The sequence below is a fragment of the Coturnix japonica genome, chromosome 4 (assembly GCF_001577835.2).
Source record: "Coturnix japonica isolate 7356 chromosome 4, Coturnix japonica 2.1, whole genome shotgun sequence".
In the NCBI taxonomy this organism is placed as follows: Eukaryota; Metazoa; Chordata; class Aves; order Galliformes; family Phasianidae; genus Coturnix; species Coturnix japonica.
The window spans coordinates 34990031-35015700 of record NC_029519.1 but is presented as its reverse complement, the minus strand read 5'-3'; the positions used below and the strand labels follow the sequence as shown (position 1 = coordinate 35015700).

At 41.5% G+C, this 25670-nt stretch overlaps 1 protein-coding gene across 4 annotated transcripts in view; it reads right to left on the bottom strand.

Annotated features, from left to right (window-relative positions):
• IRF2 (interferon regulatory factor 2) overlaps positions 1-25670 on the bottom strand; it is a 38493-nt gene that overhangs the window by 3994 nt on the left and 8829 nt on the right. For 2 of the 4 annotated variants that reach the window (XM_015861404.2, XM_032444498.1), the window contains exons 2-8: positions 19071-19197; positions 18032-18139; positions 13303-13402; positions 12510-12686; positions 9971-10017; positions 6503-6614; positions 2719-2883 (exon numbers count right to left, since the gene is read on the bottom strand). In XM_015861404.2, coding sequence (XP_015716890.1) covers positions 2719-2883; positions 6503-6614; positions 9971-10017; positions 12510-12686; positions 13303-13402; positions 18032-18118 — 688 coding nt within the window. In that variant the 5' untranslated portion in view covers positions 18119-18139; positions 19071-19197. The remainder of the gene's footprint in view (positions 1-2718; positions 2884-6502; positions 6615-9970; positions 10018-12509; positions 12687-13302; positions 13403-18031; positions 18140-19070; positions 19198-25670) is intronic. The other 2 variants (XM_015861403.2, XM_032444499.1) reach the window with 1 other exon arrangement.

Genomic DNA, 25670 nt, shown 5'->3' with positions numbered 1-25670 from the left:
GGCCCCAGAGACAGTCAATAGGAGGAATCCACACAAGAGACAGGAAAGATATTCCTTGACATGAGGAAGCATGTGGCAACAGAAAATAGTGATGTAGATGAAAAGGAATCCATCCTTGATGTTTATACATAACAAAATGCTGAGCAAGAGAGAGCACTATAGTTAGGAAAAGCCATGGAAGCTAGCCACTGCAGTATGGAAAGTGAGAGAGGTCATTTGAATCAAGGAGGTTATTTGAATCAGCGTCAAACAAGATGAGGTTGACAAGAACAGCCTTGGTACTAAAAAAAATGGATTTCATAGACGTCAATGGAAATATGAGGAAACTCATAAAGGCCAGAAATATCATTTGCCTGTGTAACCTCAGAAAGGAACTAGAGGTGTTTTTGAAATAAAGCAGATTTATGTAGGACAGCTGATACCTACGGCTACTTTTTTTGTTGTTATTTCAGAAGAGCTAAACTAAGTGCTCCTGTGCAGCTGTTATGGTCATCCTCTTTCCTGCCACTTAGTGGTAGCACCTGACAGAGTAGGCAACTGTACTCAGAAGAGTCACAAGGGCAGGTTTAGGACTCCATATCTATATGGTTTTGTGTATAACAAGATAAAACTATAAACACCACGAGAATAACCTACAAATGTCAGGGTTCTGAAAAATCCTGTGGTGAAAAAAGCGACATATTTTCTTATATTCAGTTGGACCAAGTTCTATTGCTTCAATTTCTGCCTTTTACTTCTCACTGTGCACCACCATGAAATAGCCTTGCTCAACCTTCTCAATAACACTGCTGTAGATGTGGACAGCCTGCTACGAGGTTACCAAAACCATCTCTTCACCAGACCGAACACACCCTGTGCATTCCACCACTTTTTCTGCTCACTGATGAAGATATTAAAATGGACTTGTCCCAGCACAGATTCTAGCAGCACACCACATCTGACTGGCTCCCCAGCTAGGGTAACCAGGATCTTCATCCTGTCTCAGGATGCGTTCAAAGACATGTTGGTGGCATGAAATCATCTTCTGTGCTATCTTAGTAATGGTTTAGTAGGCCCTGATACAAGTTAGGAAAGCTGAAATCCACAAGGATACTAAGACAGTGTAAGGGGATAGCAGAAGTTCTTCAGTCATTCTTTTTATGTCTTTTTTCAGTTATTCTATTTATGTAGATTTCTCGCATTGACTTTTGAAGAGGTAACTCAGGACTTGCTCATGTCAGGGCGATTCTCCTGTCACCAGATCATCCCTCTCTGTTGTCACAGCCCAAGCAATTACAGTGACTTTCAGACCTAGATGGTGACTTCTGTCTGCATTCCAAGAGCTTAGACCCTTTAGCCGAGGTCAAAAAAAAGCATCATTGTTGCTTTTACACAGCCAGGAACAGTTTTGCAAGAAGCATTTGGAACAAGGACAAATGTTTCAAAGGCCCTGTCTCCCACCGCTAGTAAATTAAAGCACCCCTCCTTATGCTTTGCAAAGCCCTTTTAAATGCTCTGACCATTACAGACTAAACACACGGGGAAGCATGACCGTGTATCAACGTTTGAGACTAACATTGGAGGCTATTCAACAGAACATCATAATATTCACCCAGACCCAAAGATAAAAATTCCTACATACATATTTTATAAAAATGCATCTGGAAGTAATTCAGCATAATGAGTCAAAGGCAAAACTGTGTATAAAATAATAAATTGCAGTGGGAACAATACTCGAGTTTGCCTAAGAAGATGACATTTCTGTTTTTGCCTCCATCTCCTGAAGCTTGCAAGTTAGCAACACATTAAAAAAGGAAGGACAGGTTGAATATGAAACTTTTCCTACTTTTAAACACAGTTTTGCCCTGCTTTCTATAGAAATAAGGCTTGTATGATTGCAGGAACTCTATGGTATGCCTATGTGTACATTTGTGTTTGTTCTCCCCTAACAGCTTCTGAACAGCTTGTCAGCCTTGGATAAGGGATAAATAAGGGCCAAGACTCTTAACTTCCTACCAGTTCTATGAAAATAATGGGCCAGATAACAACAAGAAACCATTAGCACCCTGACTCAAGGGAAAGCTTGTTATCTCACCCTTTTTTTAGATATCAGAGAATCCAGATGGGAGACAGACACTGGAAGCCAGACTTCCACAGACCCCTTCTTATCAGTCATGACATAGATGTTCTGGTCTGCAGACTATTTGTAACAAGACAGATCCAGCCCCCCAGGGCCTTCAGATTCACATTTGCATTACATATCATTAATGCAGCCTTTAGCACTCTGTACCCACTATGCCAAGCACCATGGAAACATACAGCAGAGATTATGACCTCTTATCTTTAAAAGATCAGGCTGTCGGGGAGGCAGAATATATTTGCAGCGTATCACTTGTACCACTGAAAATGTCCCTCTAATAAAAGATGAAAAGGCCTCTCTACATTGCATCTAAAACCGCTCTTTTTCCTTTAGTCACAGGCTAAAAACTGCAGCTTGTATTTCCACCCTCAGCTCTGTTGAGCTGCTTTCCAATGTAAAATTACTATACAGGACCCTGAGTTTTTGAGTTAAAAATACAGAAGTCAGCAGAACAGACATTACTGAATCCATATCTGTACCAGCTGCCCTTAAAGAGCCTTCCCAAGAGACCCCTGCCTCTGGGCCTGGCACTCCTTAGAAAGTTCAGTGTCTTTCAAACATTTCTTAAAAGCAACTTAAAGAAACATGGGCATGCTTACCTGCATAGGACGAGACAGGGGAGATCTGTAGGGGGTACAGCTGGCTCATGCTGAGAGGCTGCTCATCACTTTCTGTTGTCACCTCTACCACCTGGCAAACATCTGGAGGATTGGCAACTATCACCTGCTCCTCACTGCTGCCATCAAGGTGCGGCTGTCCTACAACTGGGAGTTAGAAGAAAAGAAATGATTACTCAAAATACATCAACTCTGTTGAATCTAAGAGCATGCTCCAAGGACAAGCTTGGTATTTGAATGAACTGGAGTCTTTAATACAGTCTCAGCACTTTCTTCCACTTCCACCACCTGCTTTCAGTGGGACTTCTACAGGAAAACTATGTGATTTATTAAGTTTCCACCACCTTCACAGAAATTTCTTTTCCACTTGTGACAACTGAGAATGCCTAACTCTTTCCTGGCTCCCACTCAAAATGCCCTTGAGCCCACCCCAACACACCCTGATGCTTTCCTAGGGAACACCATAGCCACGCTCTTTCCTTACCAGGACACAAAGACCGTGGCAATCTCTCTTAATCTGGGGAAGCATCCTCACCTAGCAAGCTGCCAACATCCCATAGCATCTGGATGCTTTCACATCAATTATGCGCCATGAGAGCAAATAAGTCATAACTGGTACACAAAAAACTAGCCTTGCAGTCATGTAAAATATAGTGAAAAGCCAAATAATACATGACGTGTTCAAAAACATATTTCTCCAATTAGATGCTTATTCGCAGTGATACTTGCAATGTCAGTGATGGAATGTAGAAAATCACAGCTGAACCTATACTCTGTAGTCCCTATGGCCCATGACTGACAGCTACTGTCTGGTTAGTTATGGACACGTTTTTCCTATCTCCTACCCCAGGAAAGTTTAATACCAAAGAAACATTTTTATTTCTTCAAAGTAAAGGTACCACAGATGCTTTGCAAACACCCCAAAGTGTTCTGCAGGCACTAGCTGTGCTACAGAACACCCCTTTTGGTCAGTATGAACACGTGACAACTGCATTAATCTGGCACTGAGCTAAAAGCCACTAACCAGATCAGAACAGCAAACAGGTGAGGAACCACCTCATGGAATGGCACAGCTGTCCAAGAGAAAGGGAAAGACTATCAGTATTCTTTCACTGCACCATAAAGCATCACAAGGAACAATTTTCATACAGACAAATTCCTACTAATTTCAACAACAGTTTGGGAAGATTTTGTGACAGAGGAACTGGTCCAGATTTATTTGCATGCTGTGAACTGTCTTAAACACTATTGCACAGTAAATGCCTATTTTGAGTTTTATGCAGCAACAAGTTATGTCCTTTCAGGCACCAGCAGCCCATCCCAACTGGCCATGTCATTCCAGAAGCGGCCAGTACTGGATGTTTCAAGGAACAGTCACAGTTAATTCACCAAGCTATATGGCACTGAATTATTAGAAATTCAGACAGGGGGGTTGTTTGTTTGCTTTTTACCAGAACGATGAAGAAAAATGTAGTAAATGAAGCGCAGCACATCTTGGAATTCTTCAGTTAAGTGACCTAAGCACTCTGATTATTAATTTAAAAAGGACAGATGTATCTTTTCCTGGATGAACTCAAATAAATATGCATGAATGCACAATCCACTCCTGTCTTCTATCTTCCGGGCAAGGTTAGAGCACGATGTTTTCAAAAAGAAAAGTGGCAGGGTTTTCTCCCAGGGAAAAGCTCAGTGAAGTGCCAGCCAACTACTGGAAACTCCCTGAACCCGGCTGTGTAGTCTATGAGACAATTCCAACATACAGAAAATGACATACATATCTGATAGCCTTTTTTTCAGCTTAGTCACTACAATTATTACCATTTTGTTCCAGATATTTTGTTTTGAAAACATCTGCTTTACATCGGGGTGCTGGGGGTTAGAAGCACACACACACACAGAGTTAATTTTTATCCACAAGAAACCAGTATTGTGCAACCTTTTCAGGATAAGAGCAGGCCATCTGCAGTGTTTTTATCTTTCTCCTCAATACCTGGAGAATTCTTACCCACCCCAAGAGATAAGTTTAGTGCAGCAAAACATACTGCTCATTTGGGCAATATGCCACCTCTCTCCTTTGAGCTGCACGTACATCAGAAACAGTGCAGGTGCTGTTTGTCTTTTCTCCCCTCCAGCTGACTTCTGTCCTTTCTGCAGAATATATCTATTTTACCCTTTCCCCCCTGTTTATATTAAATACTGGCTTGGAGTACTAAATAAGGACTTCTCTCTTCAGTTTAGATAAGCAGCACACTTCTCTAACCATTCATTAAACAATTTTGGATCACAGTTATCCACCCAATCCTTGCTGTCATACCCCTGAAAATGGATATTGGGCCTATCCATAGGAGCAAAGGGAAAAAAAACCAAGCCACTAAGTAGAGGTCTCCCTCGTGAGCCCAAAGGAAAAGAAAAACCCTTCAGGGACAATTAATTCTGCTCCTCTCTTGGTTTCCATCTTAGACCTTTCAAGAATTCTTATATCCCCCCATCTGGGTTCTGTTCTGTAACTACTGAGATTTTCTAAGGTGCATCATGGATTCATCTCTTACTTAAAACTGAACAGGAGTTCAGGATGTGTTGCATTGTAGAAAACTGAGCTGTTCCAGTATAACGACTCATGTATGCTTGTAGATTTTGGGAACACCAGGTACATGGCAGAGGTTGCTGTTAATTGATCTCTGTTTAACTTGAAGGCTTTACAACGAAACTAAACTGTAGGAAGTTTCCTCTTTGGGGCTGCATAACAGCCTTGATGTATTTCAGATCTGGATTTGAGTCAGTCAGTGCATGTAATTCATTTTAGTGTAATTCCTTCAAGTTATAAAGCTCTCTGTAACAGTATGAACAAATTCATTTCCTAACATTCTTACAAAGAAATAACTGATTAAATAAACTGTCATGAAAAGAAAAAAAAAAAAAGCTCATGAACTCAACCATGGAAATGTTTGTGGGAATGACTTAACACAGAGCCCTGTGACATCAGCACATGCAACTACTGCCATCTTCACAAAAAGATCAACTTATTTTTCAAACACTTTTTTTCTCATATGTAGAACTCCAGAGAAAATATTATATGGGTCACATTTCTAGGAGCCCTCACTGCAGTGACAACCTTAGCCCTGAAAGAGCTGTCAAAACCAACCCAGTTATTCTACCAAGGGCCAATCATTCACATTCTGAGATGACATCTAATTCCTAATGCACCTGTTTCTAAATACAGACTTCACTGATCTTTCTTCTTAGATCTGCAATGTTAAGAATTAACTCAATGTTAAGAAAAAAAACCAAGTTCTTCTATTTCATATTTCTGATTAAACTCCCAAACAAAATGTAATCCTATATAAAACTGTTCTTTGAGGAAAGGAAAATCATTTCCCAGCTTCGGCATAACCTCCCCATGGACACTGGGTAGTATCTCGTCACAGCAGAGAACTATATAAGCTGATGTCAGGGAAAGCTACCTGAAAAAGCTCCCACGTGCTTTGCTCTCAGAGAAACAGCCACGCTGCAGTAGTGCTGCTCGCCATCCCTGCAGAGTGGTGGAGCTGGCCTGCAGGCAGGACCTCATGCAGCTTAGGCTAACAATGAATACATAGACATGATTATACCTGGGATTTTCTCCAAAGTGCACAGTGCTGCTGGAAAGGTGAGTTTGAAACAGAAGTTTTTTGGTTCCTTTTTCCTGGCATTACCTATTTCATGTATTTGTCTTTTAATTCACCTGTATGCTTAGCATATATGAAAAGCAAAGCATAGGAGTACTTACCTACAATGTTCACTGTACTGTCAACTTCGTTTTTTATACTGGAGGACAGGAAATAGTCAGAAGTAACATCATTTCGCCCATTAATCCCAAAAGATGATTCAACTGGCTCTTGCTAGAATGAAAACAGTACAGTTGGGTCAGGTTTGATTTATTTTAGGAGCCTGGACTAAGTTCATCTCATTGTTCAGAGATGGTAATAAATCAAATTGCTTCTGTCTGCCCCATTCCCACTGTTCCCTGTTAGACAAAGTATCAGAACAAGCAATTTGGTTCTCTGAGAAGAAGCAGCCAGAGTTTACTTCCAAATCTTCAGCTTTGAAACTCCAGCTATTTTTAATTTTCAGATTTAGAGTGAGTCTTCTGGGAGCAAGAAATTAGCGTGCTATTTATTACAGGAGATTGACATTTAGAACAAACAAGGAAGAAACATTGCTTGCAAATGTATTCTATTTCATTTTCATCCTCGTTCTCTTCCAAACACGCTCTATCTCTCAGTACTCTCTGCAAGGAAGCCCTAGCTTCAGTTTAAGAATTACTAAATTCTATCCTTAATTTTTCTCATCAGCAAATCAAAGTGTTTACACAAAATACAGCTTTTTAGATCACATCATAAACATTACCAGTGGGCAATAGCATTGGGAAAACACCACCTGCTCTATATATACTGACCTGCCCACAAGATGCACAGTGTAGGTCTGGTACATTCAAAAGGGAACTGAAAAATCTCCCTTCAGACTAGACACCAAAAAAAATGTTAATTCCACAAACTCAGGATTTCTTGCAAAAGCTATAAACACTTTTAAAGAACTAACTACATGCCCAGCCTCCTTCCTGATACTGACACCCATACAAGGTTATCAGGTAAGAAGTCTAAAGCCTTCAGCTCTCATTCTGGGCTATCAGAGCTGCCACTGAAAGCCAAGTTCCGCATTGCTGTCACATTGATGACATCTTCAGAGAGGTGCAGAACTGCTAGTTTGATCTGTTGCCTTGGCATGCTCATATTCACTGTTCTAAAACACCTCAGTAAGCGCAGGGCAAAGGCAAACCTCAGGACTCATGGTGCGAGCCCTTCACAGCACTAACCATATGAAGGGTTATCACGGGGACACAGGGGACAGGATGACATGCAGTTTTTGGATGCCACATGCAGTGACTGGGACCCACTCATTAAGAGCTGTCACTCGTACACACGTGTGCTTTCCCAGCCTTCCAGCAAGGCCAGAGTGCAGTCACACAGGCTGTTCCCAGGCCCCTTTCTGCACATCAGAAGAGCGTAAGGCAGCTACAGTGCTAATGGCACATGGTCTCCAATGAGCACCACTGGTGGTGTCAGCCCACACGTCAAAGACCCAGAAAGCAGGAAAAGATCAAATTAGCTGCTATTGATCCATCCAGGCTCACCGACTGCAGACACATGCGGACTCCACACTGGAGCCATGGTGCTGTGCAATGCCCTGGCAAACACAACAGCCCCATGGGAACGCTGCTTGCACCATAACTTGCTCAGCTTTGCTGAGGCTTTAATAAAGCCGAGTTTATTTAGCTGCCCTTTTCAGTTGCAGAAACAAATGTACATCCTAAAACCTGGGTGATGGGCCCAGGTCCACAGAGGGACATGGATATCAGCACAGTTGGTGTTACACTACTTTTCAGTGTCTGGATGCCTGGAGGAAGCTGAAAGGATTGGGAAAGGTGTCACTTAGACTTAAAAATTATCTCAGTGGGGAGCTGCATGCATCATCAAAATTATGCATCTACCATAAGGTAGAGATTACATCTCACACAGGCAGTTCAGCCTTCACCTCTGTTTCAGAGGAAAGAGCCTATTCATGTCTCCTTGGACTACACAGCTACTTCTGGTCTCTTTCCCATATGCTCAAGAGCGCACTGACCAGGAGACACATCTGCAAGGTGGGAGATGCGGCCCCCTAACCAGGAATTAGGTGCAGGCTCTCACAATACCACGAGGGTCAGGGAAGGGAAGAGTCCTGGCTGAGCATCCTGCTCAAGTTCAGCCTCACCAGCCAGATGCAAGCAGGAACCAAGGCCTCACAGTGGTGTCTGGCAGCACTCTTCACTCACATCAACAGTCACATTAGGAATTTGGGCATGCACAGAGTCTGGCAGCAGTGACATTGGGGAGTTCCATGTGAGGTTCTGTTACACTGGAGTCCCTTTTCTCTAACCCTTAGCTTCTCCCTCTGTTGGTGTTACCCACATAATAATCTCCCAGACACTACAGTGATACTCTCAGCAACTAGCATTCTTGAGGTTCATTTGAATGAAGAGGGAAAGATTGTGCAGGTAACTCCACAGTTTTTCAGGTATTTAATATTTTGACTAAAAAAGCTATGAAGAAGGGGCAGGGCAAAGTTCTGCAGCCAGCTTTGGAAGGCATCATGTGCTGCCCAGCTCCGACCTGAGCAGTTTACTGTATCCCTGGCTATCAGTCACATGATAACAATCACACGTAGCTGCATAATCCATATGTAATGGTTAAAAATTGGTAGCTCATAGGCAATTTGAAATCACAGACAATTTATAAAACAGTATTCCGATATGCAATTATACAAGTCACCAACACCAGAAGAGATTTTTGCCTTCCAAATTCAATTTTAATAAAGGAATTTTCCCAGCGCTCAGTTTTCACCTCTCCGCTTCACTGAGACGTGAAAGCCACAGTCCTTAACGAGCAAGCAGCAGAGCACTGAGCTGTTGTTCTGTTACAGACACTGCTGCATGCTGCCATGGGTTGTGCTTTCAGCACTCAAATCCCCAGTTTCAATGAAAGAACAAAGACTTCTGTGAATCCTGAAAGTTTGGAAACTTGGATTTGCTGTATGAAAACACTGATGTTGGACCAAATCCTGTTAGTACATTGCACTGACCATCTCAGGGGGGCACCAGTGTAACTGCAAATTGTAGGAAATACCATGTTTTGCCAGGAAAGTAAATGTGAGTTTGGGTCCATGTTCTGAAGAAGAAATATCGTGCCGGCTGATGAGCTTTACAGCTTTCCTCTGTCTTACAAAACATGAGCAGAACATAAAGCCCTGACAGACTTCTACTATTTTCCTAAACAAAAATGAATTTCCAATGCCTTCTGCACAAAAAGCTAATTGTTCCAAAAGGTACTTCCATTGTTCTCAAGCACTGCTTCCATTATTACTGTATTTCTACTTACACAGACAAATGGCAAACATATTGCCAAAGCTGCCAGTTTTCCAACCTCCAGGCATTGCAACACAAGGGCTGTGTCAACTGATGATGTCAGCTGTGGCTCTAACAGGCTTTGCGTTTTAAAAGAAAACAAAACTACACCAAAGTAACTGCAGCTACTTAACCAAACCAGAAGCATGGGAGATTTGCAAATATCCACCATAAGACACTACTGGGACTATTAAAAAAACAATGGCAATTGATTGTTTTCACAGGCTTTCATACTACCAAACAGCTGCTTCTTACCTTAATTTGTTTGAACTTGTCATCCTTCTCAGACTTCGTTTTTTTTCCTGCAACAACAGAAGGAAGATTTCTTAAAGCCCTCCGTGCCATCAATCGTCCTCCATGATTTCTATATTCACTAAGAAATAGCCTTCAAATGTGACTCAAAATAGCAACACCTCCTAGGAAAGGGAGAACTTTTTTTGCTTAGTTTCAAATTCACTTTAAAGACCAGGCAGTCAAAATTCACCTTGAGCACAGGGTTGTTTCATTTCTGAAGGACCAAAGAAAGCAATTTCTTTGGTCAAAAAGAGCAAGGTGAAAAATAGGAAAGAGTGACAAAGAACCAGGGACTGTTAAATGGGAAGGAAAGAGGAGGAAAATTCTCAAAGAAAACAAATCCAAATATATATCTTGTCACCCTTGAGACATCCTCACTGTACGTTAGCAACAGGAAAAGGGAGATTGTTCTTTTATTCAATGAGTGAGAGGAGATCACAGGAAATTTCAACACACATTTTTGCAAATAGTTGCAACATAGGAGCATAAATTACAATATATATTCCTCCCAAAGTGATTTATGCACTCATGCTGGACTGGAGAATCCAGAAGAAAACTCAGAGCACACAGCCCTCACCAAATCTCCTATGCCTTGTAAGACCTCAGCACTGCTGCCCCTGCTCCGTCCTGAGGAGACCCTAATGTAGAAGCTCAGAGCTGCTGATGAAAGCTCTGCTCTACCCGCTCTTTGCACAGACGTGTCCCAGGAATTGCTCCCATCCCTACTACAAGATAGGGCTTAGAATTAAAAATGTTTGCAGACAAATTCTTTTGCCCTCACTCATACATAAATTTAGCCACACGTCATGTAGAAAAGATAAATGAGAAGATATACAAGGGCCAAAAGATGTCAGCTATATAGTAGCTGGATTTGCAGTGGAATCTTCTACTGTTATGATACAGAGATCCAGAATCTCAGTTTTCATTATGAACTGTTCTGGTTCTTACAGCTATGAGAGGAATCTGCCACAATGGGTCAGATTATGGTTCGTGGATATATATGCCTGCATGTACAAAGCACAGCACAGATGAGAGAGAGAAAACAGCTTCAAAGGAAATACTCCACTTTTTTCAGATTGATCTTCTTTTCATACTATGATTCTGCCCCCAAAATGCCAAAATTATTCATTTCCATTCACATCTAAAAATTAAGATGAGCTTTATACACCACAATTTTAAAAAACAGCAAATTGAGCTATACCAAATTTGATTTTAGAGGAATGTCATGCAGAGGTACAACATCTGGATGGTAGGTTATCTTTTCAACTAGGGCATTAGAAGATATCTGAGGAATAAGGAAGCCAATTTTCTACTCCAAAAGCCAATAACAAGAATAAAAAAATGCTTATACTTCTGTTCAACACGAAACCAAGCACTCCTTAGACTGACCTGGAGCTTAGATCCTCTCCTGGCATGTAGGAGACTCATCACCTTAAACCAAATCTAGGAAATTTAAACAGTCTCCCATTTTACCATTACCACGCTGTGGGGGAAAAGAGCATAGACTTCTTCCTGTTTTTTCATGGCCTAGGTTACCTACCTAAAGAAGTGCCTCTATGGTTTAATAAAGTGTTCCCCAGGATGCCAAACTTTTGAGTTTGCTCCTTGTATAGGAAACCCAGATGCTGAGTTTGTACTCCCAGTTCCAAGTGGCAGCTGAATTTGGTTCCTATGTCCTACAGAAACAGATTTTCAGTGCAGGCCACAGCTACACTTAAGAGCATACTCTCTCTCTGCTCAGAAGAAAAGAGCGCAAGTTTATTTCTATCCTTGCTTGAAAAAAAGATAGTAAACGTCTGCCATCATATTCTGAATGAGCTTTACGGTACAAAATGTATCAATCTCTAATGTGCCCCAATCACTCTCCTTAACCAAAGGAGGCCACGTTATCTCATGAGAGATAGGAAACAACCAGATATGGCTTTGTGCTGCTTTCATTCACTAGGACACCTCACACACTCACACAGACTGTGATTTTGAAAGCAGTGCCACAGATATTAAATATATTGGGGTGCTCCTTTGTGGTATTCTCAGCTTCCTCAAACCATGATTTAGTTCAGCACTGATATTAACACCTGCTTCAAGAAAGATTATTCCTGATTTAAGCTTGGGATGTTGGTAACTCTGCAAATCTTCAGCTGTTTATGCTTTACAACTGCCCCAAAAGAAACTTCAGCCATTTGGCAGCAATTACTTGGCAGCCCAACATTCAAACAAGCACTGTACCTGCAATTAGCATCTGAATACAGCTCCATTGGCTTTAACAGAACTATCACCACTCAAGCAGCCCAGCACCCTATGTTGTTGATCTCTCTCAAAGCAGCTCTTTCCCTTAACTGAATGCAGCCCATTTTTCTCGGAGAAATTCCTGAATTCCAGGGAACAGCTGGATAAAAAAGTCTGACTTTACAGTAGGAGAAGTCAAACTGGCACATTATTCAGGCTCCATAGTAACAATGCAGCCAACACCAATTTCACACTCACAAGCTCTCTCCTCTACCTTTTTTGGAAGGTCTTTCGGATAACGGCAGCATCCGGTACACCCTGAAGGCATTGTTTCCTTTCTTTATACTTCTGTGCTTCACTTCTTCTATGTCAGGCAGAGAGTTCATAGCACACCGGAAGTTTGCCTTCCATGTCTTTGGGTCTGGTTTATCTACTCCTGACTGGTATTTTCCTAAGCAAGAAAAGAGAGTTAAGCATACATGATGCGTAACTGAAAACCTAAGATAAACTAATAACAGCACAGGTTAACTTCAAGGTGTTGGCCTTTGGTTGTCAAGACAGGCATTCAAACAACAGCTGAGGTTGCAAGAGAAAGTGAATATTGTGATCTCATTCTGAAGCACGTTTCCAGAACACGATTAACAGTTTCTGACCAAGAAAGACCTAGGGCACTGCAGATCAGATGCAGCTTTACAACAACATGGAAAAGCTTGCACAGCATTTACCTTTATTAAGTCTGGCTCAAATATATTGAAGCACATAAAAAGCCTAAGGGACTGAGTCTACAAAGTGCTGAGCATGCTCTACTCCAAATGATTTTGAACCCGATCTTGTTAACATTTAAATCAATTAAGTTTTACTGTGCTTCTCGATGCAAATGAGTTACAGCCATTCAATAAAGCTGGAGATTACTGCAGACCTTGAAAAAAGCATTTAACCTCCCACAGATCTGGAAACTTCAATTCACAGTCTGTGTTAGTAAAAACAAAGACATGAAAGAAGGAAAATATAAATCTAAAAGGGAAAACCAAGTGAAAATCTGTCCTGCAAAAAGAGAGTTCCAATACCTGTGTGAATTGCCCAGTTTCTAAATAAGGGAGCATCTTTTTCAACATCCCACCCATGTCTTGCAGCATGCATCCAGGGAATCTGAAATATCTTCTTCTCCTGGAAGGGAAAACAAACAGGAAATGCCAACGCTGATTGACTCGATGGATTTTCTGATGACTTTATGTCACTTATTTAAAAATGCAGTTCCAGGATCTGCAAGTGTTTTGCTTTCTTCTAACACAGCGCTGCTGTCACTGGACTCAGTAGGAAAATATCCTCTGGCATCAGTGAAAGCAGAATTCAGTCCCAAATATACGAGATACACAGATGCCCCTTCACAGACTATGAGGTTGGCAGCTTCCCAAGCTGACACATGGATAAAACATGCAGTGCTAAACATTTCTAAACATTGAAACGAAGGCTAGTTTTGGCAGCACTGACACTCGCATGATTAGAAAAATCAGATATGAAAATAAACAAAGATAGGAACAGAGATAATTCAAGGGACTTAGAATTCAGTGAGTAAAACACTAACACGGTGAAAGAAAGGGATATTTAAAATTTACCAGCCAAGCTAACATGGCATATATCAAAAGAAGACATCTCTGCAGCTGGCACTAGATAATAAATAAATGAATTTGGGACACTCATGTGGAGGGGTGGGTTTAATGGTAGCTGTGCTTTCTAGTTTAGAAACTTTGAGCTGAAGAGAAGCAGATTTAAAGCAATCCAATGGAAGACTTGTTTGTCCTTTGTTTACAAAGCACAGTTAAACCAGGACATGCCTTATATGGTACATACTGATTCACAAAAACACTACTGGAAGATAGCACACTACTAAGTCACTACCAAGGATGACAGATTTGACAGAAAAACTTGTGGAAGAATGTACACTGGTGTCTGTTAAGGATGACGAATTTGGATACAGCTCCAACTCTGGAAATTCAACAGATTTCAGCACTTGAAAAGCACAGGAACAGAAAGAATTAAATCTCTCCTGACATGTTTCAAATACTCTTTCCATTAGCATTTAGGCCCACGCCATCATCACAGATAGGACACTGGGCCAGACAGATGATTTCATGGGCCAGATGTGCTTTCATGTCATATAACACAGCAGAAGAACACTTTATGCTCATTTCTGCAAAGCCATGCAAAAGGGCTACGTTCCACAAACAAAATCCTCCTCTTGAAGATGCACCTTAACCTGGCTTCAAACACAGACATGTTGCACTTAAGTGCCATCTCTACAGGTTTAGATTCCGTTTAAAACTGGAGAAGATAAAGGCATTTTCAGGGTACAACTTACCTCAACTAACCAACTCAATTACACCCTAAAAATGACTATTTCTCTCCATTAAATGCAAACAACTGTAGACAGGCAGCCCTCATTTAAGCAACTGCATTGCAGATGTCTAAGGTCAGGGCAGAAGAATCCTTTGCCCTTTCCCTAGCAATAGCACTTCTTCCTTGTCTGTCTGGTTAATATTTAACTAATGTCAAGGTTAGGTTTCCTTCTTTTTTTTCTATGATCTTTGCTTTCTTGAGCATGTATTTTTTTGACAACTTTCACCTCTTTTCTAGGTGCTAGAATGGGCTGCCCAGGGACGTGGTGGATTCACCAGCCCTGGAGGTGTTCAAGGAACATTTAGACATTGTGTTGAGGGACTTGGCTTAGTGACAACTACTTGTGATAGGCAGATGGTTAGACTGAATAATCTTGTGAATCTCTTCCAACCTAGGTGACTCTCTGATTCTATGATCCCTTTCACACATTCTCATTATTTATCTCATGTGCCTTCCGCCACATTATTCTTCCTCTTCTATATAGTTAAACCACCCTACAGAGGTGCTCCCCTCTCTCCCAAGAAGAAGAGGTCTAAAGGAAGCTTCAATCCCACTGTCCTGCCATCCACAACTCTACTGTATTCACTGGAGTTAGAATAAGCTCTATTGGCTTATCTGTCCTAAAGGTGATCATCAGTATGAGAAAAAGAAAAAAGAAAAAAAGAACAAAAAAAAAAAAAGGAACAAGTCCATTAAAAAACAACAAAGAAACTATCAAGAAGACTTGTAAGACTAAATAGTCTTCTCATGTTTATCTAGTTTAGATTCTTCCTACTTAAATACTGATTTTTTATTTCACTCATTATCATTTTCTTATATCCTTCTTCATTCCTTCTTCATTAACAATGACTAATAGGAAAAAGCTCATCTCTGCTTCTTCTTAGACTTGAAAAAATGAAACACTATTTCACACATCATCATCAGGCACTTCATCATCAGGCATTTTCGTAGGAGTCTTGTGTTTGTGCATAAAATTAGGCTCAAAGTCAGAAGCACAACACACAAAACTGCTGCTGCATAACAGACATTGCTACCACTACCTGCAGGGATATCGAAAGGGAAAGAGGCATCACATTCTTAGAAATAAGCAGGAAGAGGAAAATAGTATTGAAAACTTGAAACTCTAACTGCAAAATGCTCCAAGCAGGTGAACGAGTGTGAGATGAGACTAGTTAGGAAGTCATAAGACAGATTTTAAATAGTGACCTCTGTCTGGTTAGTAATACTCCAAGCAACCATCACAGCAGCAGGTTGCTTTTCAGCTCCTGTTACAGCTACTTCGCATGTTTCCACTCTAATTTCCTTTTCCAGACCCATGAGGGATGCTGACCCCACATTATCCTCCTCCTCACATCGCCTCTGCCCTCTGCTGAACTACGTAACTTCTCTCACGCCTCCCAGTTTTGTCTCCCTGGGACGGTAAAGAAAATCCCTTCCTCCCTTCTGCTGTTCAGCAGGAAAATATTTTCATAGAGGAGGAAGATAAGTATTCATTATTTAAACCCTTTAGAGGAGGGAGTGTAATCTGGAGGGAAAAAACATCAACAATGCAGTGCAGAGCAAAGCAAAGCAGGCGGTATAGTGTGACTGACTGACAGTAGGGAAAGGAAAGAGGTACATCGGCTGTTGCCTGACTTATCATTGTTAACTGAAAGGTTTAATTCCTCCCTAGGTCCAGAAAAATTCCCAAAGAAAAGACAGCTAATAACAAACCTAGATTGATACTCACATCTTCAGTATTTAAATCTTATTTCCCATACACATGCCATTTTCTTGCTAATTTGCCCCCATCTTCTTTTATTTAATGTGAACTGTACTTTCCCAATCTCTAATTGAAATATACAAATTCTGAGATCCTATGATTTCCAGAGTCAATTCTGTGCATACATAACATGCTTTGATACATATTACATTTTATCAGAGATTCCATGCATAGCTTTGCTTATGGTCAGGATTTACAGTAAAAATAGAAATATTTTAGGTTCTATGATTCATTGCTGGAATTAATTTTTAAGCATTTTAAAATAGAAACACTCAGAAGTACTTTTAGCTTGTTGATCCAGGTAATGAACTATCTGCATGGATGTGCCCAGAGTAGTGGTGAATGGAGATAACTCCAGCTGCCTACTGGCCATGAGTCATGCTCCCCAGGGGTTGGTACTGGGGCCTGTCTTGTTCAGTATCTTAGGAAATACTTTGTCTCTAAAATTTAGAGTAGAAACGGCTGCCCACGGAGGTGGTGGAGTCACCATGCCTGGAGAGATGTTCAAGAAACGTTTAGATGTTGTACTGCAGGACACAGTTTAGAGTGGAAGAATTCTGAATGTGGCATTTAAATTATGAAGACAACAGTAAAATCTGTTCTCTTTCTCCCCTTCAACTATGACCCCATTATTCAAGAATAAGGACCTACTCAAATGAGCAGGGCAGCTAACTTGGGAATGGATAAATAAATATTTATTTACCCAGCCACAGCATGTGAGAGTACCTGATGCAGGGCGCTCCTGAGAAACAAAGTTTGAAAGCTGAAGTTGACAGGGCTGTTGCTAATTGTATGGTTACAAGTATTTTTAACTTTGTAAACTGAAATAAAAAACAATAGTCTTAGTTGTCATTCTCCAGTCTTAAAATTGAACATCTGAGTGCCACAACTACCATGGGCAGCCTTAAACAGAATGGCAGCTCCCACATTTCTGCACCCACTTCACATCATTTCCACTGTATTCATTTTGATAATAAAGTGGTTTCTGTTGCTAAGACTGTGCAATGGGGAATAACTAACTCTTCTGCACTGTATAATTCTGGGGTTTATTACAGCTCAAAGTCTCAAATACACTGTTTTACCAAATCAACTAAAAAAATGCAACTGGGTTCCGATGTGCTCACAAAGTTTCTAGCACTCTCACTATGAGCTCTGGATATGGAATAGTAAGTTGGGTCTGATATAGGAAAAATTACCTGATTTTTTTCTCAGATTCACTGCTTTAAAAACTATTAAGAGATTTCATACAAGTCTGAAAGAGATCACTACTTCAGCTCAGAGGTTAATGCAGAACATAACGTTCCACCTCAGATGAGCATTTTGTTTAAAATCCCTCTGACACTATTTGGTAAGCAATTTGTTCCAGCTAGAAAACTTCACAGATTCTACATTTTTTTCACCAGCAAAGGGTCAGAGGAGAAAAAATGCTTAGAAACAAGTCACAGATCTAACAGGCAAATGCAAAGAGCTTCAGATCTGGAACATAAGGCCAGAAGAACAGGTTCAGCAGGAAGCATTCAGCATTGCCCTTCCTCCTTATGTTGTCCCTTTGAAAACTAAGAACACCAATGTACACTGCTATGAAGGACCTCATTCACACACAAATGCAGGCGTGCTTGCACAAACACACCCCTTACCTTATTTAGCCATTTCAGCCCCGGTATTGTGTTAGAATTTATTTGTTCTTCCAGCCATGGGCGCATCCGCATTCTTTCGACAGGCATTGTTACCTGCGCTGGAAGGAGCTGAAGGGAACAAGGGACAATGTTACTTGTTTTCCTGGCAGCACTCGGCACAAAATACACACAGACCTACTTATTAGCAATTTGCAGGCACTTAACAATCGTAATAGTGGATTTGGATCTACGCAGGAGACTCCTCTAAGAGCAACTGAGATGATAAGGCTTTCTCCATAGCAGAAAGTGGTCAGTCTTGTGGTACATCTGCATTAGTAAACCCCTGTCACCTGAAGACACGTGTCAATGACAACAGCTCTTCTAATGACACAGGCAGGATACCACAAAGCAAATCAGTTCTCCTCCTGCCGAGACCTCTTTCGATGGCCTATGAACCTGCATTTGCTGAATACATTTTTTGCCAACAAGAGAAAACAACAAAACCAGAAAACAAAGCCACGCAGGAAGCATCTCTGTACTAGCTATAATTATGTATGTATTAACTAGAGTGTTTTCAAATGGCTGCTTCTGTTGCACAAACTTGATTAAGACAGCAAACACTATATTTTTCATCGCAGTACTTTATGAGACAGCTTGGTTCTGGTTGCACAGTACAACCCCTTCTCTCCATCCTTCCCTGATCAACTCAGTCACTGACTTTTTCTTGAACTACATTCCAATAGTGCTTAGCTAGGAAAGGAGCACTTTGCAGCCCCCTTAGATGCATCAGGACACGTTATGTTACTCAGCTAAGGCTCCAACCGTCTTCTTTGTCTCTCTCTCACACACACACACAAGCACACGTGACCCTGATGCCACTTCCCCATTTAGAACAGTAAATTATTGACAGAAGAGTCCAAAGTCTTGAAGTCAGGACAAATAATTTTAAAAACATTAACCTATCTCAAAGTGCCAAGCAGCACTAGATGCAGATTAAAGTACCGCATTAAACTCCTGCTAACCAGCCTGCAATCAATCATTTCCACGTTCAAGTACTTGCATTTAGGCTTCTTCTTCTCTCCCCCACTACACCAGGCTCAGCTCCTTCCTCTCTCCTTTGTTCTTCACATCTGCGTTCTCTGCATCATTCTTAACTTCTCTGCTCTGCTATTCTTGTCACCTTTGATCTTTAAAAATGAAAAAAAGAAAAAAAAAAAAAGAGAAAAACAAAAAGACTAGGCTACACATCTGAAAGCACACAGCAATGACACAAATGTAAATGCATTTGTTCTTTTTTCCTATGGGACTACCAGCATCAGACAAACTAACAATCAGGCAGCACCAAGCCCACACCCAGCACAAGAGGAAGAAAAATGTTCAAAGTTTCCTCTCATTGCTCTGAGGACATGCATTTCCTGAAACCAGCAAAGAATTAGAACCTGAGTGCAACAATAAGGCCCTCTAATATGTTTCCAGTGACCAAAAAGGTCTAAAATAGCTTAGAAAATGCTCGCAATTGCTCAGCTTGCTTTCAGATATGAGAAAGCAGACAACCCTGGAACCCAGCAATGGCAGAACGCTCCTGCGAAGCCCCAGATTGTGCAGGAGCAAAGCTCTTTTCTGAGTGACAGGAACACAGAATCACAAAAACATTAATGTTGTAAAATACCACTGAGATCACCTAGTCCAACTGTCAGTGAAGCTAAAATGCAATATTCCCTCTTCAAATATGCAAGAAGTACAGGTACTTTTTTACAAAGCAGATGCAGTCAGGCCCTGGAAGCCCTTTCAGTACCAACTGTCCTGTATGGAACACTCAGTGCCACTTCTCACCTATCAGAACTAGGGTCAGAGTTGAAAAACACCAACGACTGCACTAAAAATGCGAGTGCTCTTCTACTTAGCTGTCAAGGAAGAAGTACACAGATGCAACTACCATCTTATAAGCTTTTCTTCATAAGACTTCTTCAAATATACGTACACTCTGAGACAAGTCAAGGAAACACTACGTATAATCTTCAGATTTCAGTTTATATGTGTGTGCACAGGATGCATCCTGTGTTGTGGCTAACAAGCCTCTAAGACAAATGTCAAACCTATCTGAATGAACCAGTTACACAAAAAGCAAGGCAGTAACCTATAAGGTAGCAGCAGCAAATTCCACCTGGGGGAGAAAAAAATAAAAACTGCTTTTGTGAAAAAAGTGATGAGTTTCAGGAGAGGAGAAACTGCTGGCACCGCTGCTACTAGGAAGCAGGCCTTGCCCAGAACAGAAAGGTAGAGACATTTATCTCATCTCTCTCACATCCCCAGGGGCTCTGCCAGCTGTTCCCTGCAGATGCTCATCTCCTTCCCAGTGCCTGGAATCCTCTGAGACCAGCACAGCATCCATAGCCAGCAGCATACGCCTTCGCATCCATCACCTGCACCACTTCAAATTCCTCAGCGCTAAGCAGAAAAGCGGTTTGGCTTGTGAGAAGGGAGGAGTGGCTTCCAAGATCTGTTTATCTGAAAGTAAAACCAAACCCAGCTAAAAATAACCTGTGGTGATGTGCAGCGGAAGGGAGCTGTGGGCATCTTCTGGGGAGCTGTATTTCACAGAAGGGCAAATGCAGCATGTGTGCATTCATCAAAACATACCCTGCGCTCCTCAATGACCACGAGCTGAAGAAAATAAAGCCTGACGTTTTCAGAAAGCACTCTCAGACCATTCTGCCTTCGGACAGCACGGCCCATAAAGACATTAAAATGCTGTGGTTTTTTGACTGCTGTACGTCAGCAACATCTCTGCAATGAAAATAACTAGTCAGCTCTATCTAGCAATTGTCTGTGCAAAATGAAGGTGCCACATCTTCCCTCCAGGGCTGTCAAACACGTGCTTTGCTCGTATAGTAAAAAACACCATGATTCTGCAGCGCCTCAAAAAGTAAACCCTGTATTTCACTAATGCCTTGCAGGATGTGTGACACAGTTATGAGGCAGGGTTAATAGGTGCACCTGGGAGTCTCATAATGATGGCTCCTTTCTGTATTATTTTTGTTGTTGCCTTCAGTGTCAGCTTTAAATCCATCCCTCTACAAGTGGTGGCACAATCACCTTCTACCGCTAATTGTTGCTCACGTTTTTAAAGATCTCTACATTTTCCCTAAACAGGCAGCAAAGGCACATCAAATTTAACTAGCCATCACTAAGCATCAAGTCATCTTCACCCCAGATTAGAATATGTTAACTATGAAGCAAACACAAAGCCACACAAAACACAGGGCTCACCAAGCCCCCTCACTCCTGCTTCTCTCTGGTGATTACCCATCAGAAAGGAAAAAATGAAACAGTGAATCCTTTTAAGGAGAACGAAACCTTAACATTTAGAGTCTGAAGCAGACCTGCAACACCAGGAGCGCCTCTGCACCTACCGCCCACTGCTGATCAACCTTCACGGTGCACTTCCCCTTCAGATTCACAACCCTGGAGTCACCACTACATGTGAGTACATGCATTTTGTGCTTAGAGACTGCCTTCAGCTCTATCTCAGTCTCATCATGAGACTTTTCTCACCCAGATGGCTTTGTGAACACGAAGAAACTTTGTGAACACTGGGAAGTACCCAGGTTGCAAGCAACACCTCCTTCTATAAGGTTTGTTCATTCATCTGAAAATTAACCAATGCTCCCATCCTGACCAAAACCACACAGCAGAGACAGGAGTGCACTCCAGCATGAGAGCAGCTGGAGAGGACAGGTGGCATCCTCAGTATCCACAACTGCTAATGAAGACATTGTGCTTTATACCACAGCTACAAACTTGGGCTGTAGTGACCTCCAGCACCTCTCCAGGGAGGGCTCAGGAAAATGCTCAGCATTTCCAGAGAACCATGCTGAAGTCAAGCTTTCTGGCATGACACTGAGAATAATTTCTGTCTGTTTTTAGTTCTGGACTATAATTGTCCTGTGGTGGGGGGAGGGGAGGTGTAAAAGCCAAGAAACACAATCAACTACTAATGCAGATGGGACCCAAGAAAACATTTTTGTTTCCTACAAAAAAAGAACTCATTTAGACATGAAAGTAGGCCTACCTACTGGGAATTCACTTTGTCAACACTTGCCATTCTTAACAAGAAAGCACATCAACAAGAACCAGAATTTGTAACTATACATCTTAGAAACACATTAAGCTTGATAGCTCTGTTAATATAATTTCCCTTTTCTTGCTGCATTTTCATCAACAACATCTTTCTTAGAGAGGGCCACAGTCAGGGGCTGTTGACTTCTCAGCTGTGGGAGCTGGAACATATTGACTGACGTTACTTCAGAACAGCCATTACCCTACACTCAGTGACTTCAGTCTGTGGGGAATAATAACAGTACAGTGACACTATACAACAGTACTATAGCACTAATACTGCAGCAGTACAGTAATAGTATTTTAAGGTCTTTTGAAGGTTTGTGCTAGTTCTGCAGTCAGCGCCTACTTTTTGTTTTTGCAGTTAGACACCATGAAAATCTGATGGAACCTCCTCTCTGACAAGCTATAAACTGCCTTAATCCCACAGATGCAACTCAGAGAGAGGTGTTATCGAAGAAAGATAGCACAAGTTGCTGCAGTCTGTGCAGCACAACCCAGCTATGAATACAGAAGCTTGGAGGAGGTCAGCCAGAAACACAGCTTCTACTACAACACATCACACTGGAAAATAAGATTTCTACATGGGAATTGTAACTGGGGTCGAGCATACAAGCCAACCTCTCAAGAAAGTCAGCTGAAGGAAAAGAACACAACAGCGTACAAGACCGAAGAACAGATATAAGTGCTTTTATGAACAGTGATACAAAGAACATTGAGCAGGCAGCTGCCACTACAGCATCCTTAAAACATAATGTTCTATTGAATTTCAGCTCCATACGTCTTTGCAAGATATGTTTTTCTAACATTCTTTATGTAAGACTCTTTAGAAGGAAACTTATAGCAATTGTTTGTTTTTAAAGAGATATGTAAAGTAATAGTTATTCTCAAGAGAGATTTCCCTGTAAAGAAATACTAGAAAAGCTGCAAACAACAGTTGGGTTACATTCTGTCTATCCCCACAGCTTTAAATATTTTCATTCGGTAATGTTCTATAAACAGCTTGTAGCCGTCCCTGCTGTATGCTAAGACATACTAGTAATTTCCTTGATACTAGGTAACAAGGAAATGACACAACCAACATATAGAAAGCACAAGCTTTGAGAAAGAAGAGCTCCTCAGTAGAATTATGGTAGCTGTAGAAAGAAAGTGAAAGCACAGTAGAGCACATAGTAAGTTTGAACAGCATAAGATGTTCTTTCTATTCCCTTCCATTTCACTCTGTCTGTCAGCATCTGGATAACTGAGAGACACAAAGGTTATCCCCAAACCACAGACTGCTCTATGCCTACAACAAGAATGGTTTTTGAATTTATCTCTATGGAAGCAAAGTAAATATATGAATAAATAAATAAATAAATAAATATGGAGAAAACAACTCTTCTTTCCCTATCTGGATATGGAAGCACAGCTGTGAGAAGGCAAGGTGAGGTAAGGCACTTGGGGGCATATTTGCGACACAGGTCACAGCCTTTCCCAGAGGTATGAAAAAACATCTGTTCCCTAGAGGACTTGTGCAGAATATTGCACGGGATCTGGTTCTCCTTCCTCTGTGAATAGAGAACTGACAGTATTTAAAATAACAATAATAGTAATTTGGTATCTGTGCTGTGCTGATAATCTTTTAAAGTATTCCCTTTGCTTTCTAATGCTGGTGCACATCAGAAAAACATCAGTCGCTCTGTGTGACCAAACATATGCTGTAATGAGACCATACACTAATTTTAGGATTCAGGGAACTGGGTTCTGTACTTGTCCACGTGCCAAGACTGTTCAGGGATACAAAGAAACATGATCTTATTCTGACGACCAGCACTTAGAAGCAAAATTCTGGCCCTTGGTCACAACAGACTCTGCCTTCACACAGCATTTTGCGTGTATGGACTCTGAGCAAACCTAGCTTGCAAGTCACCCTATTCAGAGATATTTCCCTAGGTAAGAAAACCTGTTAATGTGACCTGGTCAGAAATACTTCTGTAACATAAACAAGATTTAAGTTGAAACAGATGTAACTGAATTCACACATCTGAACTGCATCCTATAAGAGACTTCTGCCTGGGTATATTTCACATCTTCCCAAAGCACAAAGAAAATCTTACCACCGATGCTGTCAATGCAGAATTAACATGCCTGCTTTCTGACAACCCCAAATTATGCAAATACACGTTATCTTTATTGGAACCTACAGCGAAACACTTAATTAAAGTAACATTAGTAAATGAGGAAAAGTATACATATCCGCTCTCACAGGAGCATGGGTTAATAGTTCCAAATAAAACCCTGAAGCACCCGGAGTTGTAAAATAGAGATACAAGGCAAGAAAGAAAAGGAAACCCTAGAAAAGACTTCCTAGACTCATGGACAAATTCATGATAGACAGCAAAACAGGTACCCTCTCTGGTCTTTTCTTGTCATGCATTAATGGTGCCTCTCTCCTCTGCTCCCTACAGACACTGACTACTAAACAGGGACAATGCAAAAATCCCAACTCTGCCTTGTGCTCCCTTCCATTTAAAGCCTACCCACTGCTCCACACCCCCTGGCCGTACTTCTTGATCCACACCGCTGCAAAGCCAGTACTCTTCCTGCTCTTTAGCAATGGCAGCAGCAAACAAGGTCTGTGTGAGTGTGCTATGTCCTTCCTGAGTGTCACCAAGAAAAATAACTCACAAGAGCCAAGGAACGTTGTATCTCACTTGCTCAGGTGCCCGCAAGAAGGAGGAGACTCCATCAAGACAGGCTGGAAAGCCAACAATTAAATAGCAGGCAGGCTGGTAAGGCACAGGCTCTCACAGTACCTGGCCTGGCCTGTCCATTAGTAAGAGCAACCAAGGGCAACCACAGAGAAATATTCACCTGCTTACCGCAGCTCCCAAACCACAGGCCACACCAGGATCATGGCTGGAAATCTGTGGGATGGTGCCAGCAACAGCTACACAACTTCCAAAGGTCCTGCTCAGCATGGGCTGGTGGTGCTCACCTCGGGCTGTAGGGAGGTGTGACTGGATGGAGAAGGGGGGGATATTCAGCATTCCCCTCTTGTGCTGCTGCTGCAGGAAAGGAAGATGCAGGAAGGTGGAAGGAAAACAAAAGTCTTGTGTCCTCAAGGGCTGGAGGGTGGAAAAACTCCCCAACCACCCCAACATTCCTTACAGAATAAAAAAAACTGAACAAAGAAATACCTCAAACGTACTGAAATCAGCACTATACACTGCACGACAAACAAGCCCAGGAAAATGTACAATGGGAACTCCTACTGTATAGAGTGTATTTCATCAGCCCTATAGCATTTCTGTTCCACCCAAAGGGTGTTAACATGTCCTGGCTGGGTTTCAGACATTACACATCAAAACAGACTCTTTCCTTTGGTTTCCATGCAAAGCTTATTTTCCTTCAGCAGCAAAGATGTGAGCTGTTGTTTTGTAGTGATCTCAGGCATTGTTAAAGGTAGCCCTTGGATTTGTAGACTTGAACTGCACCGAAGAAAAGCAGAGAGATTGTAATACAACAGAACCAGGAGCCTGACTTGTACCTCTGCACT